The sequence below is a fragment of the Apostichopus japonicus genome, chromosome 6 (assembly GCF_037975245.1).
Source record: "Apostichopus japonicus isolate 1M-3 chromosome 6, ASM3797524v1, whole genome shotgun sequence".
Lineage (NCBI taxonomy): Eukaryota > Metazoa > Echinodermata > Holothuroidea > Aspidochirotida > Stichopodidae > Apostichopus > Apostichopus japonicus.
Window position 1 is genome coordinate 1,605,100 of NC_092566.1, and position 14,616 is coordinate 1,619,715.

The 14,616-nt window shown below is 39.4% G+C and overlaps 1 protein-coding gene and 6 non-coding genes across 9 annotated transcripts in view; 6 read left to right on the forward strand and 1 right to left on the reverse strand.

Annotated features, from left to right (window-relative positions):
* Window positions 1–14,616, reverse strand: part of LOC139968612 (uncharacterized) — a 39,599-nt gene that overhangs the window by 16,028 nt on the left and 8,955 nt on the right. Inside the window, exons 1-6 of one of the 3 annotated variants that reach the window (XM_071972779.1) lie at window positions 11,880–12,263; window positions 4,958–5,109; window positions 3,851–4,236; window positions 2,897–3,151; window positions 2,166–2,303; window positions 390–1,952 (exon numbers count right to left, since the gene is read on the reverse strand). In XM_071972779.1, coding sequence (XP_071828880.1) covers window positions 390–1,952; window positions 2,166–2,303; window positions 2,897–3,151; window positions 3,851–4,236; window positions 4,958–5,109; window positions 11,880–12,248 — 2,863 coding nt within the window. In that variant the 5' untranslated portion in view covers window positions 12,249–12,263. Of the gene's footprint in view, window positions 1–389; window positions 1,953–2,165; window positions 2,304–2,896; window positions 3,152–3,850; window positions 4,237–4,957; window positions 5,110–11,879; window positions 12,264–14,616 lie in introns of those variants that run through there. The other 2 variants (XM_071972781.1, XM_071972780.1) reach the window with 2 other exon arrangements.
* On the forward strand, window positions 7,466–7,537 carry Trnap-cgg (transfer RNA proline (anticodon CGG)). Its single transcript has one exon. It is a non-coding gene; the product is annotated as a tRNA-Pro (tRNA).
* Trnap-cgg (transfer RNA proline (anticodon CGG)) lies at window positions 7,849–7,920 on the forward strand. Its single transcript has one exon. It is a non-coding gene; the product is annotated as a tRNA-Pro (tRNA).
* On the forward strand, window positions 8,356–8,429 carry Trnan-guu (transfer RNA asparagine (anticodon GUU)). The gene has a single exon. It is a non-coding gene; the product is annotated as a tRNA-Asn (tRNA).
* On the forward strand, window positions 10,502–10,573 carry Trnap-cgg (transfer RNA proline (anticodon CGG)). The gene has a single exon. It is a non-coding gene; the product is annotated as a tRNA-Pro (tRNA).
* On the forward strand, window positions 10,941–11,012 carry Trnap-cgg (transfer RNA proline (anticodon CGG)). The gene has a single exon. It is a non-coding gene; the product is annotated as a tRNA-Pro (tRNA).
* Trnap-cgg (transfer RNA proline (anticodon CGG)) lies at window positions 11,327–11,398 on the forward strand. Its single transcript has one exon. It is a non-coding gene; the product is annotated as a tRNA-Pro (tRNA).

Genomic DNA, 14,616 nt, shown 5'->3' on the forward strand with positions numbered 1-14,616 from the left:
GATTTGAACATCAACGATTTCTTGTTGTTAATGTTGTTGTTGTTCTACAATGTCGCAGGAAAATAGAGGATCAAGTTTGAACTCATCTGCATTCAGTTACTTATGCGAAAATGATTTCAAAAGTCAAAATTAATGATAAATAGTTTGCAACAATTTCCGACGAACCAGTGACCATATGAACGTGGGGATATGTCCCGCCATGCTTGCCAGTGGTTAACCGTCAAATATATCGTAACCATTGTCCACTGTATAAAGTCTGTATATGAAACAACCTCCCAAGTTATATTATCTTACACTTCCTCCCTTAACTCTTCTCTTTCTTCTGCTCGAGATCCAATTACATACCCAAGCTTAAAGTTGTTTCTAAATTAGGTAGACCTTGAACTCACCTTTTTGTTTCTTTTCACTCTTTGCCTTTAAATCCCTCCTTTTCCTTTGAGACTTCACGAATCCATGTGTGACAGATCTCGACGGATCCTCTTTCTCTTCAACCATAGCCCGCTCCTCTTCATCCTCTCTAGTTGGGATGATAGTTGGTTCAAACTGAGCACCGACATCAGGAGAGGGTGTTGTCGGCAGACCACTATCTTGTGAAAAGGTATCGTCACCACGAACTAGACCCGGTACTGCGAAATTCATCGAAACCTCTTGTCCAGGGGTCATCGCTGGTGGGAGAACAATAGTTTGTACCTTCGGTTGTTGCTTCGGGGGTTTCACGACCGCATGTTGGGGCCCCGGGTGAGTTTCAGCTTTCATGGGCTTCACAATGTCAGTTGACTCTTTTGTCAGTCCCTTGAAAGCTAAAGGTGTATAAACTGGTTTAGGTGACGCTTTCGGGGAAACAAATGGTGCCGGTTTCGGTTGCGTTTGAGGCGGCATTCTGCCTGGCTGGGGCTGAATTTTTGTTAGTACAGGCATCTTAGTAGTCTGACCCGGCCGCCCCTGGACGGTTGTTTGAACTCCATAAGGAGACTGAGTATTGCTTACTTGACCTCCAGGAAATTTGTTACCAGCGTGAGATGGTTCACTAACAAATTGATGTTGTACGCCTGGTGTTCCATACTCATTGGGTTTTATTGTGGTTAAGAGACCCTGTTGGGACGACGCGGGGGTATGGACGACACCTGATTTAGGAGAAAATGTTCCAGGTGGTATAAACCTTGTTGGTGTCTGTTGACCTTGAGGGGTGTAACCTGGCTTTGCTACCCCTTGACTTGGCCTAGCGCGAGTAGGAGGGGGCGCTTTTCTTGGATCGATATAGCTAGACTGAGGTGTCCCTTGTATCTGGTTTGTTACCGGCACTTGAATAACCTTCTTGGCACTCGGTGTTGGGCTATAAGAAGGTTTCGGTGAATAACGTTGTGGAACTGACTGTTGGTGTCCTTGTATGGATCCCTGGTGGACCTTTGGGTACATAGGTTGTGGTTGTGATTTTCTAGGGAAAGTGCCATATTCTGGGTAGCTTCTTTGTTGTGAAGGGGGTCCATGACTTGTTGGAATTTCTACACTAGCGGTCTGTCCTTGTCTGGGGAGTGTACTGGACCTCGCCGGGTACGTCTGAGCTGGTTGTTGGTACGTCGGCGCTAAAGGACCCTCGTTAAAATCTATGGGAGGCAAAAAGTGTGGGCGAGATGAGGTTCTGGAAGCTGACTGAGTTGGTGCGGGTGGCTTAACTGGGGCGTAAAGCGAACCAGTAGAGGGTTTATAAGACGGTGTAGACGATGGTGATGGTGCATAGGAAGAAGATGGTGAGTACGAAGGTGAAGGGGTATGAGATGTTGGGACTCCGTAAGGTTTCCCTGTCCGTTGAACTGGAATACTGTCACGAGGTTGTTGTATATCTCCTCCTTGATAAGTTCGTATTTGTGGCGATGAATGAGGCGACCAGACCGTTGGTTGTGTAAGAACTATCTTTCGCCGTCCATCCGTGGCGTCGTATTCCTCGGTGTAACCTGTTAGTATACAGTAGAACAAAGAAACCACACGAGTAAGAGTAAAAGTTGGATTCACTGTCCTTACGTATGCGTATGATACCTAACACGACATTGATGAAATGACGAACAACATTTAGACATTCCATGAGGAGGGAGGTTAGTTTGGTTAAGAATCACCATGCACTCTGGTAATATGGATTCAAAAAGAGATTTAGGGAGGAATCAACTTGCCTTTTGGTGACCTTCGTTGATCTGTGGTCATCCTTTGCGTCGGCAATGGCTGATAGGGCTGAGCGGATGGTGCGTGACCATATCCAGGGAAGCGTCCTCTTCTAAGTTTTTCGTCTGCCATGCGCTCGGCTGCTAGATCTACAGTGTGGGGCATGCGGGTGTATAGGTTTGTAGAACATTGTGCACGGATGTCATGTCTACATACAGGATTAGGGTTTCGTTACGATGTGTTTAAACAAGATTATTCTACCGGTGACATTGGTCAATACACTAAAGTGATAAACAATGTGTAATAACATGGAATGAGATACTAAGGGGAAAAGACGATTAAACATTAGGTGGCATGCGATGCTCGGAGTTGTCAACTTTGGATCTGAAATATGTATGTTTGTTTACAATATGCAATGAGGCAAATATTAATATAACAAGATACTATAGAATCAATACATTAGTCCCTTTCTCTATAACATAACCAATTAAAACAAGTTCCAAATCATTCTCGTCGTATGAAATACCTACATCCATTGGATCTTACCATAGAACTGGTTGGTCATTTGTGTCTGAATGAATTCCAAAGAAATGACCATATCATTGGGTTTTAACGTCGTCTTACACTCAAGTGATATACTTCACCTTATGTTCATTTTCTGAAGACACAAAAACCGAGTAACCTAGAAAGCCTCATTTTATTATACCAGTTTTTGAATAAATATATATGAAAAGATACTTGCCTGGGGCAACCTCCATGAGATCTTCTACGGGTTTGTCCGTGTATCGTGTTTCCTTGACGACCGTTTTAGGTCCCACCTCTTCCCCATAGCCATCATTTTTCTGTGTCTCTTTGATTGTGGTTGTTGTCTCCTGGTTCCCCACCCTCTCTGTCACCGTTTTTGTGACGGTTTTCTCCGATTTGTCGCCTCCTGTTTTTGTTAGTACCCTCGTGGTTGTGGTGGTCTTCTTCTTTATCGATAACCCACCTCCACCATCTGATGAAGAAACAAAAATATTGGATTACTTGCAACACTCGGCTTTATATTGGGCCTTATTAATGGTGGTATGGCTTCAGCATAAAACGTGAACAAAATTGTTAGCAAGATATGTTGTTCACTCGCATTATAAGCAACTAACGATTAACGAAACATAAATTCATTAGGTCTATAGACTATAAATTTTAGATATATTATTTTTAGAAATATTAGAATAGACATTTGGAAGACCGATTCAGCTGCTTACAGCAGTTGATAGCGTTTGCGGTCGAACTTCTCTCGCCATCAAACATACTGACTTCAAGTCTTCATGATCTTTGAGTATATCATGAAACTGAAAATACATTATTCTCTTTCCAATAAATCCTGCTTCCCCATATTGACACCAGGCCCGGGGCTGTAGCTCCTGATCCCCCTCCCCCTACATGCTATATTTGACGTCGTTATAACTTAGCGGGTATTTTTTTTCTGTTTTGGTCGCTATAGTTTCTGGAAGTTTTATCAAACCATAACAAGATTTTCTCACCATAATTTTATAATTGATCCAACTCAGACTCTTTTACTATAGATTTACTTTTATGAACTTTAATTAGGAACAATGGTTTATAAATGGTATAGATTCTAAAAAATATTGAAATTTAAGGTACTGAAAAATTAACAAAATGTTTATAGATACAAAATACCAGCATGGGTACGTACTGTTATCATTGGTTTGCGAGACTTGAACAGTACTCGGTCTATGCTGCACCGCATGATTATTCATAGTTGATGTCACGTGGGGTTGGATACTACTATGGGATGTCTGATAAGGAACTGCTGCCTGGTACCCCGGATGTGACTGATATGACGGTGGTTGACTTGGTGAGTATGACGTATAGGGTTGGTTTTGGTATGTATCCTGGGGTTGGTACGGCTGAGGGTACGAGTTTTGATAAGGTTGGTGATTCTGGTGCGGCTGTTGGTAGGTCGGCTGTGCAGGCTGATAGACTTGAGGTTGTTGGTAAGTCGGCTGAGGGGACTGTATCTTTGGATGACTATAAGCACTGCTGGTATAGTCAGTAACGGGACTATCTTCGTATCGTTTTCTAAGAAGGAAAACAAGTAGAAAACGACATGTTTAGCGTTTTCTCCGTTATTATGGACTGAGTCAAAACTAAAAATACATCCTTTTCAGAAATTTATTAAATTGAAATATGTCCCATTCTCTCTTACACTGGTATTACAATAGGTCGATGGATCAATCACTGATTAACCGGAAGTAAAATTAATTGAGTAAACATGGAGTGACAATTAAAATATGAGAGTCACGTGTGAGTTTTGCAGCCGAAAGGAAGGAACATATGTGAAATTAAGAAAGAAATGTGACAAATTCGGAACAAACTATTTAAAAACAAAAGAAAAATGATTGTATTTATCAGTCCTTCTCTCCGTGGTATCGTAGAAGTATAGGGACTTTTGAGGGGCAGATGTCTACTATAATGACCATAGTGGGTTACCATGCAGGGTGACTTCTAACCCACGTATTACAATAATATGTTATTTTTGTGTTTTTGATTCTTTCCAATTTGCCTCACGTCAGTATAGTAATTTGAAAGTCATGAAACGTTAGGATAGATTATGATTATGAAAATGATTATTAAAATATTATTTATGCTACAAAATGTTTACTGTGTATGCCAAAGACAAAGTGAAGCGTTTGTCAACGAAACTACTGTCAACTAACGTCTAATAATTTGGCCAAACGTATAGAAGAATACATTAAATTTACTGATCCAAAAATGCAAGTAATTAAATGCCATATTATACCTCATGATTTCCAATTCCAAAATCCCAACAGAATTTTCAACAATTGCCATGGCAACGTCACCAGATAAGCCTTGCATGCCGCGACCGTTGATGGAGACTACCTCATCCCCGAGTTGTATCTGCTGTTCTTTGCCGCTGCTCCTTTGCCGAAGCTGCAGAAGAGACAAGAAAATAAATAATTATTTGTCTTAAAAACTTTGAAAGTAATCAAGCTTTTAACGTAAAGTGTCTCGGTAGAGAACCTGTGCACGAAGACCAAACTTTATGGTAGTATTTCCGTTACCAAGACAGAACCGAACTCTCAGTCCCAATGCCCTAACATCGGGACCGTGTGAACATGATCGTGGTATTTTAAGATACTTTACCATTCACAATTTCCGGACAGGAGAGTTGTTAAAAATAAACTAGTCAAAGTAACATCATTATATAAAAATATGTTTTTTTTTTTCAGCCGGCTTCTAAAAGTATTTCTAATAAAGAAGAAATCCTGGCGTTACGTTCCTTTGTGGTATTGGCCTTCTCTTTCAAGCACGTCGATGTAAAGTCCGCTATAACTTATTCTCAAATCTTAGTAAAAAATCGTCAGTGGTACTAAAAACCGATGTATTCGATTAACCGACGCCTCACAGATGCGATTAAAAATGACCGGCCGAATAAAATCAGCATATTTATCAACGTATGTTAGGTTTCATATAGTGTCAAAAATCACCAACGCGTTTTTCGTATGTATAGTGTGACATGCTAATATGCGCTTGGATAGAACAATTTCATCACGCATTCAGAACAGCAACAGTATTTTAAACATAGCTAGCTAATTGAAGAGACACTTGAAATGCTTTAGTTTCGTAGGTCTAACAACTCTAAAAAGTTTCGAAACAAGATTGACTTGGAATAACCACTGATGTGTAACATAACTATTATGATTATACTAGCATCGAAGCAAATGCGAATTGCAATGTATTTATCCTTGCGCTCTTGATTTTTCTGAGGGTCGCCAAGTTTTTTTGGAGGGTTGCCAATTAATTCTGAATTTAAAAAGAAAAAAAGAGGTTGTGATTGCAAGAGGAGGGTATATGGATAGAGATATGGATAGGGCTTTGGGAGAGGATATATAAGTATTGGAATACGAGGAGATAGTTATTGGGAGGGAGGAATAGGGATAGGGATGTGTTAATGTGTTAATAAGTGAATACGTATTGACCATGTTGACCCAGTACAGAAAACACAGTTAATATGTATTTTACATTGTGAACCACGTGACATGCCCTAAAAGATTGCTGTTTATGAAAGCAATCGAACACGATCATAAATTCCCCAGCGATATCAATCCTTTAACCAAAGCTAGGTCATCGTGTTTGACCTATACCTAACGAAAGTGCTGTTTACAATGTGGTAAGCTCAACAGCGCGTCGTTTTTACTATCACCAACATATGTGTGGCTATCTTTCAATTAGGCAGTTATCTTCATCCGATGGACTTGTCGCCGTAAAATTGTCGATTATTTAAATATCTTCACAGTAGTCTGCTGTTCATCAAACTTTATCAGACATCATTAAGATGTCAGACCCTACTTAAATATGAACCATATGAAATTGAACATCACCCTACCCTCTATATAACCTGAACCTGATTTTAAGTGCACGGAAGCCTAAATACCAGTTGTTGTTGGGGGGGGATAGACTTTCTGATATTACAACGCCAATTACTTTAACATACTGAAATATGAAATATATATTTGTCTATATACTAAATATTGAAAATGTAGATATATAATACAACGCCCTTGGTTTGGGAGTATTATGCAGTTCCCGGTCAGTTAAACAAATCCATCGATAAGTTTATCAAGATTTTTTTTTACACCATATATTCATTTACTCCCTAAGCGTTAACAGTTAATATTGTAGGACATTGAACTTAAAAAACAACATAATTATTCAAGTTTGGCAATTGATATTAATATATTTCATGTCAATTTTGCTGCGAGTTGCAGAATATATAATTTTGAAAATGGCCTAATGACTGCAGTGCAGAGTCCAGCTGTTGCTTGGTAATGGACCACACACGAAGATTGGCCGAACCTATTAATGGCACTACCATCCAGATGACCCAATCCGAATTTTGGAACTAGTGCAAGCCACATATCATGGTTGACTGTTAACTGGTCTCCATTTAACAGTCGACTCGGATAAATTGCTTTTCGAAGATACTATTCGTTAATATACATCAATAATGTATTCATAACTAGATATTAACAAACACTACCAATTGGTGCACCAAGTTTGTACCAGTTTTACTTGCACCGGTTTATTTCTGCCATGAATCAGTTAAAGAGGTCAAAACACTCACCTTATTTATACTTGCCTTTAGTTATACAATTTCCTGTTAATAAATACGTTACGCTTAAAATTGTATCCACATTACTCGAATGGAAACTAATCAGTCGTATAGATACTGCAGTATCGGTTTGACACATTTCATTAAACGCTTATCCAACGGTAACTTTCGAGTGGCCCGTTGGTCTAGAGGTATGATTCTCGCTTCGGGTGCGAGAGGTCCCGGGTTCGATTCCCGGACAGGCCCAATTGCTTTTGCATCATTACAATATGTGATTGTGTATTCACGGGAATTCCCGCTCTTATGTCGCAGACAACTAAGACTACAGTTGATCAATAAATGTATTTAAATCATAGTATTTCCCCAAACTGTGCTTCGTTAATCTATTTTTATTTTGGGCAAGAGCTTTAGATTGACTTTCTGATATTACAACACCATTAACTTAAGCATACAGGAATATTATGATATTAGCCTATATATTAAATATTGAAGATGTATAAACTTGATACATGAGGGGTGTAGAATAATCGCCGGTTCGTTTCACAACGCTATAGAGTGGCCCGTTGGTCTAGAGGTATGATTCTCGCTTCGGGTGCGAGAGGTCCCGGGTTCGATTCCCGGACAGGCCCAATTGCTTTTGCAAGAACAGTAAATTGAACAGCTTTAATTTTGTGCTTATTACATCACTTAATTCTAATGACGTGCTGCGACTCGTGGTGCAATTGTAGATTACTACAGTCTACGTTCCCGGATGGGGTTGAACCCCCTAGTCTTTTGGGGATGACATGATTAAACCTTAGAGTGCTTCGTGTCTCTAATGCTGATACTAAAAACTACCTGCCATATTTGATTTTTTTGCGCAATAAAGAGATAATGTAATTCAGCGGTCCATGGTGACTAAGCTACGACCCACTTAGTCACGACCCACCAAACCACCCCCACACCAGCCCTAAGAATAAATGCTCAGAATGCTTGAAAGCTCCAAAAAGTGTAGATAAATTCACGACGTTTGTAATAATCTCACGACCCACCATACTTTGTTATCCCGACCTGTAGTTGAAGCAGTCTCCGTGGCGCAATCGGTTAGCGCGTTCGGCTGTTAACCGAAAGGTTGGTGGTTCAAGCCCACCCGGGGACGTGGTCATTTTGTCCTTTTCTACTCAGTGATATTCGTTCAAGTATTTTTTTCTGATAAAAAAAATGCTATCTTTTTAGTTATTTCCATGTTATAAATACTGTATATATCATATCCTTTGCATATTTATGACTGCTTTTCACAATGAAATTTTCAACAAACTGAAAGAAGATAAATGTCATGTGTGTGTTAATGCATTCCATTTTAATACTTGAATCGTTATCGTGTTCTGCTTGCTTTGATACGGTAGCTGATGTGTAGTGAACTTTGACCTGCACGTGTTGTGACAGTAATACAGCAACTTACAATATATCTGTTGAGAATTGTGGAATCGGAACATTTCACTTATTTTATTTAGTAATCAATATTGTGAGACAGGGAAGAAAACTAAGCGAGAAAGTATCACATTTGCAATAACCCAACCTTAGAAAGTTTGACAATTTTTTAACATCATTAAAATGGATGAAACACTGATGGCCTTAAGTTAGTGTAGGAGTATGACTTTCAATTTATCACACAAAGAAATACCTTCATCACAGGTTGCACCAAATAATTCCTATTAAATTCCTTATTTGTTGTAACTGTTGTTGTGTCTGTGTTCCCAAAACCCATGGTGTCCCTCTTTTAACTTAGATGTGAACCCAATTGGTAACCAATCAGATTGAAATTCGCAGAATGTTTTCTTAGATAAATTGCCTCTCGCGGATATCTCGCGACACTGGTAAGAAACTCGTAATTGACATATGACACGGGTTATCGATCGTTTAAGGTACAGGGTCGTGGTTATTATACAACGCCATTAAAACTCTCCATGAGATATTATTAACGATGCCAGAAAGTAAAGAAAGGAAAGGATTAAGTTTACTAAAGAGAGAAGATTATAGAGAGATTATGAGATTTATTGAACCGCCTCTTCGTCTCTCTAATGGATTGTCCCCTCCCACGGATGACCTGCTTTTGGGCATTGGTGATATAACGTACAGGGTACACATTTTGCTGAAAAGCTTGGATCAGGGCGGATTTTCCTCCCGACTTAACTGTAGAGGAACCGGTGCACTGGTCCAGGTATCGAAATGCTGATTTTTCTTAGATCATCAAATGAGCCGCTCGTTTCAAGGCCCCACCGCTGCCTGTTAGATAACTGGGCCGGTAGCAAGTTATGCCCCACGGTCCACCCCCTATAGCGTGGATCATTACCCACTTTATACTTGTCAGTTTTTGTTTGGTACTTAAGTTCTTCACGATATTAACAATGTGTTAATAACAGCCACCATCTTAGAAAACGATTAATGGGATACACGAAATATTCATTGTAGCCCGGGAAAGTCTTAATGATAGAAAAGTATTGCATATAGCACATCATGGTGTCTTTCACACACAAGAGAATATGCTCAATTAAAACACAGCCACAATAAGAACGGACCATTTCCTGGAATTGCCTATGATCAATAACTACTCAACAAAGACCAGTGAACCTGTTGACAATTTGCGATTACATTATATATATACACGTCAACCTCACAGGTGACGTGTAGGCTCAGATGCACAATGTATACGTTAGGCTCATAGCTGTTAGTTGAATCAATTATACTTCCTTATTGGAAAATTGTAACACATCCCTTTTGAACATTCAGCAAGGCCCTTTGGTCTAGATAGACTTTCTGATATTGCAACACCATTAACTTAAGCATACAGAAATATTATGACCTAGTATATATATTAAATATTGAAGATGTATACTTAATACATCAGGAGTGTAGAATAATCGCCGGTAAGTTTCTCAACACATAGAGTGGCCCGTTGGTCTAGAGGTATGATTCTCGCTTCGGGTGCGCAGACAACTCAAACTATAGTTGATCAATAAATCTTTTTAAATCATAGCATTTCCCCAAACTGTTCTTCGTTAATCTATTTTTATTTTGGGCAAGAAGTTTAGATAGACTTTCTGATATTGCAACACCATTAACATAAGCATACAGAAATATTATGATATTAGCCTATATATTGAAGATGAATATACTTGATACATCAGGAGTGTAGAATAATCACCAGTACGTTTCACAACGCTATAGAGTGGCTCGTTGGTCTAGAGGTATGATTCTCGCTTCGGGTGCGAGAGGTCCCGGGTTCGATTCCCGGACAGGCCCAATTGTTTTTGCCTCATTACAATATGTGCTTGTGTATTCACGGGAATTCCCGCCCTTATGTCGCAGACAACTAAGACTATAGTTGATCAATTAATCTTTTTAAATCATAGCATTTCCCCAAACTGTTCTTCGTTAATCTATTTTTATTTTGGGCAAGAAGTTTAGATAGACTTTCTGATATTGCAACACCATTAACATAAGCATACAGAAATATTATGATATTAGCCTATATATTGAAGATGTATATACTTCAGGAGTGTAGAATACATTCAGGAGTGTAGAATACATTCAGGAGTGTAGAATTCAGGAGTGTAGATACATCAGGAGTGTGGAATAATCGCCAGTACGTTTCACAACGCCAGAGAGTGGCCCGTTGGTCTAGAGGTATGATTCTCGCTTCGGGTGCGAGAGGTCCCGGGTTCGATTCCCGGACAGGCCCAATTGCTTTTGCATCATTACAGTATGTGCTTGTGTGTTCACGGGAATTCCCGCCCTTATGTCGCAGACAACTAAGACTATAGTTGATCAATAAATGTATTTAAATCATAGCATTTCTCCCAAACTGTTCTTCGACAAGCTATTTTTAGTTTAGGCAAGAACTTTAGATAGACTTTCTAATATTGCAACATCATTAACTTAAGCATACAGAAATATTATGATATTAGCCTATATATATTAAATATTGAAGATGTATATACTTCATACATCAAGAGTGTAGAATAATTGCCGGTACGTTTCACAACGCTATAGAGTGGCCAGTTGGTCTAGAGGTATGATTCTCGCTTCGGGTGCGAGAGGTCCCGGGTTCGATTCCCGGACTGGCCCCAACTTTTGCAGAACTGTATCAGTTCATGCTTGGATTTTTCAGTGGAGCAATTGATTAGAGCACGCATTTGACTATTACCCGAAAGGTTGGCAACTCACTAGGGAGCCTTCATTCTCATATACTCATTAATATTTTAAAATTATCTTCATGTTATAATTACTATTTCTTTGCTGAGACGATAAAGCACTTGACACCAAACGGAATAAGAAATTAACTAACGATCGAAATCATTCTTCTGAATCACATTGATCTACATGAAAATCAAGAAACAAGAAATTATAGAGCCCCATCACCCACCAATACCATACCCCCCTCCCACTAAAGAACCCCACAAATATACCATATCCCGCTAAAAGAGCCCCACCACCCACCAATTCCATACCCCTACAAAAGAACCCCATCTCCCACAAATATACCACATCCTCCACTTAAAGAGCCCCACCACCCACCAGTACCATACCCCAAGATTTATGCTATTACCTCCGTAGTATTCCACACATCTTCATTTTCTTCCACTGCCTCCGAGTTTCTCTCCGATGATGCGATATCGTCAAATCGCTGAGAAATTTGAATCATGAATGGAAGAGAGTTGACTTTAAGACAAAGTTTCTTGGTTTCGGAGCCATTTTGCCAATCACCGTTTTCAAGTGTGATGACGTCATTTCTATGCTCGGGATATTCCGATGTAGTGGGCGGTTTCCACGGTTTCGGTACGCGAAATGCACTGTTATATGATGGTATCAAAGGCTTGTTTTCAATAATGAACGGTGGAGAGGGAGTGGGATCACAAAACGGCTGCAACACGGCTGTCTCCTTTCCCGCCTCGTTACCCACTAAATAGACGATCATAACTTTACTATTTGAAAATTCTTGAAGAGAAATAAAGGTTGTGCGATAGTTTTTTCTTTGCAAAAAGATAGTTTGTATTACCTTTACGTCAGACTGTATAAGTTATACTTAATGCAGAAATATATGTGAGGAGATTGATTGAAGTAAATGCAAAACATTCGTCATCCGTGTACTGATTTTACACATCATCAGAAGAACCCAAACTGATTATGAAGAGAAAACGTTACGATGCACGGGAGAGATTAATCCATGTAAATCCGCAGGAATAACGATTTTGACGAAAAATCGGGACCATCCACAATAGAAAAGCTCTCCAAATAACAGCAGTTGATGTGATACAAGGTCAACGAATTTTGCTGTTGTTGTTGTTTTGTAGTCAATTTGGAGGAAATAAGTTGCCAACTACGATCCTTGGGTCTCTCAGAATAACTTATTTTGAAGTAGTTAAATTCAAAAACCGCGTTCCATGGATGCCGCACGTCTCCATAGATTAGATTAGTACGCGGTATACACTATACACATTGAAAAAGCTTCATGTAATCATGATTCGCTTGACAATCTTACTGTAGTTCTCATACTGTTGCAGCAACCCAAGACTAAACCCAAATCAAGTAAACAATTTCATGAGAGATGCATGGATCCCACGATCACGTATTGAAACTTTATAGAGCATGATGGACTCCTTTAATGACTTCACAAGTAATCGATTATGCAATTTAAATTTCAAGAAAGACAACCCATTGGGGAAGTATTCACAAGTAACTGCGATCGTATTCAGAGATTTATAGATCGGTTATAGTCCATTATTGAACTTCGATTAAATTCTTAGTGTTTGTGTGTATCACGCAGATGATGGCCCGGTATAGGGTATATGCTATTGTCATTCTCGCTAATTGGGTACTAACGTGAAACATATACAATACATAGGAAATTGAAACTTCATTGTGATATATCACGTTCACAAAGAGACTAAGATCGTATGGTGACACGGACGTACTCTATGACACATGCATGGTCAGTCATCTTGCAACGACTTGGTCAAGCTTGTTTTTCAAGAGGAGTTCTCATTTCTTCATATGTTTGAGTTTGAATATCTATCATTTAGCTCTCGTATGGTTGCTAAGTACGTAAGAATAAAGTTCTCTCACATAGGGTGATTAGAGTTGGCTCTAGGCATAATCAGAATATTCCAGAGAAGAAAAAACATTGAGATTCCGTCATTTTTGAAGGAAATTTTATTTACAAAATGGAGTGGGTGTTGAAGTGTGCTATATTGCATCAAATTGCATCTGAGGCCACCTGGAAATGCAAAAAAATACCCCCTCCCCTTAGACCCCTCCCCCAGGCCGGCCATCAGTCTTCAGCCCCCCCCCCCCCCCCCGCCACTCAAAAGTACCTTCCTACGCCACTGGTTTGCAATAAATATCAACAGTTCAGTAATTTGATGTTACAGGGTAGCTTAGAAAGGCCACGACAGAACTTTTTGCTATGGCATGTGGTTGATGAATTGTTCACTCAATGACCGTCACAAGACGTAATATTTGACACCTAAATCAGACCAGGATTCAGTATATAGAGGCCTATAGCTAGGCTTTAAAGGTTACGTTAGCCTAGCCTAAGTGTTATTACTTCTTTCGAACATTATAACGAAGTTCTCGAAGCAATGAACATCTGTTTTGAATCTTTGCATCAGATTACCAATCGATGTACGGGTTTTCAAACACAAAAAGAAGCATATATGATATATTGTTGTTTTTCAAACCATATAACACTGCTCGTGACCAGTGTCATATAAGATACTTCAGCAATGTTCTGTACGAAGACTGTGAAGCCTTCCTTTCTTCTTTGTATTTGTTTGTTAGTTTTTTTTTCTTGCAGAAAAGCAATCAAGAATTTAAACTGTTTTAACTTTTCACATGGTGTCATTCAACGGTCAGTGAATCTGTAATCTCATTACATACAATGTGAGTACATGCCTTCATGATATTTCCTAGCAGGAGTCAATGTCATTATAACGGCCTAAGCTTAGTTATACCTTTCGGAGGACCCAAACGACACATTCCACTCTGTCTTGTTTAATATACTCACTTTGTGTGTTCACCAGAATTAATTAAACCTAGTAACGACCTTGGCCTTAAAATACTTCCACCAAGTACCTTGGCTGCCAGCTTAGAAATACCAAAGGGTTCAGGGGTTGTCCTTTGACCGATTGTACCTGACAGGTCAGCTGTTTAATCACTGGAAAATATCTTATTGGCGTCCCTTAGTAATAATGGCTAACAAAATAGCACTACGGGGAGTTTACACCTCCATATCGACCGCATTCCGTTCTTTCACAAAATATCATAAAGTATATACGCCTACACAA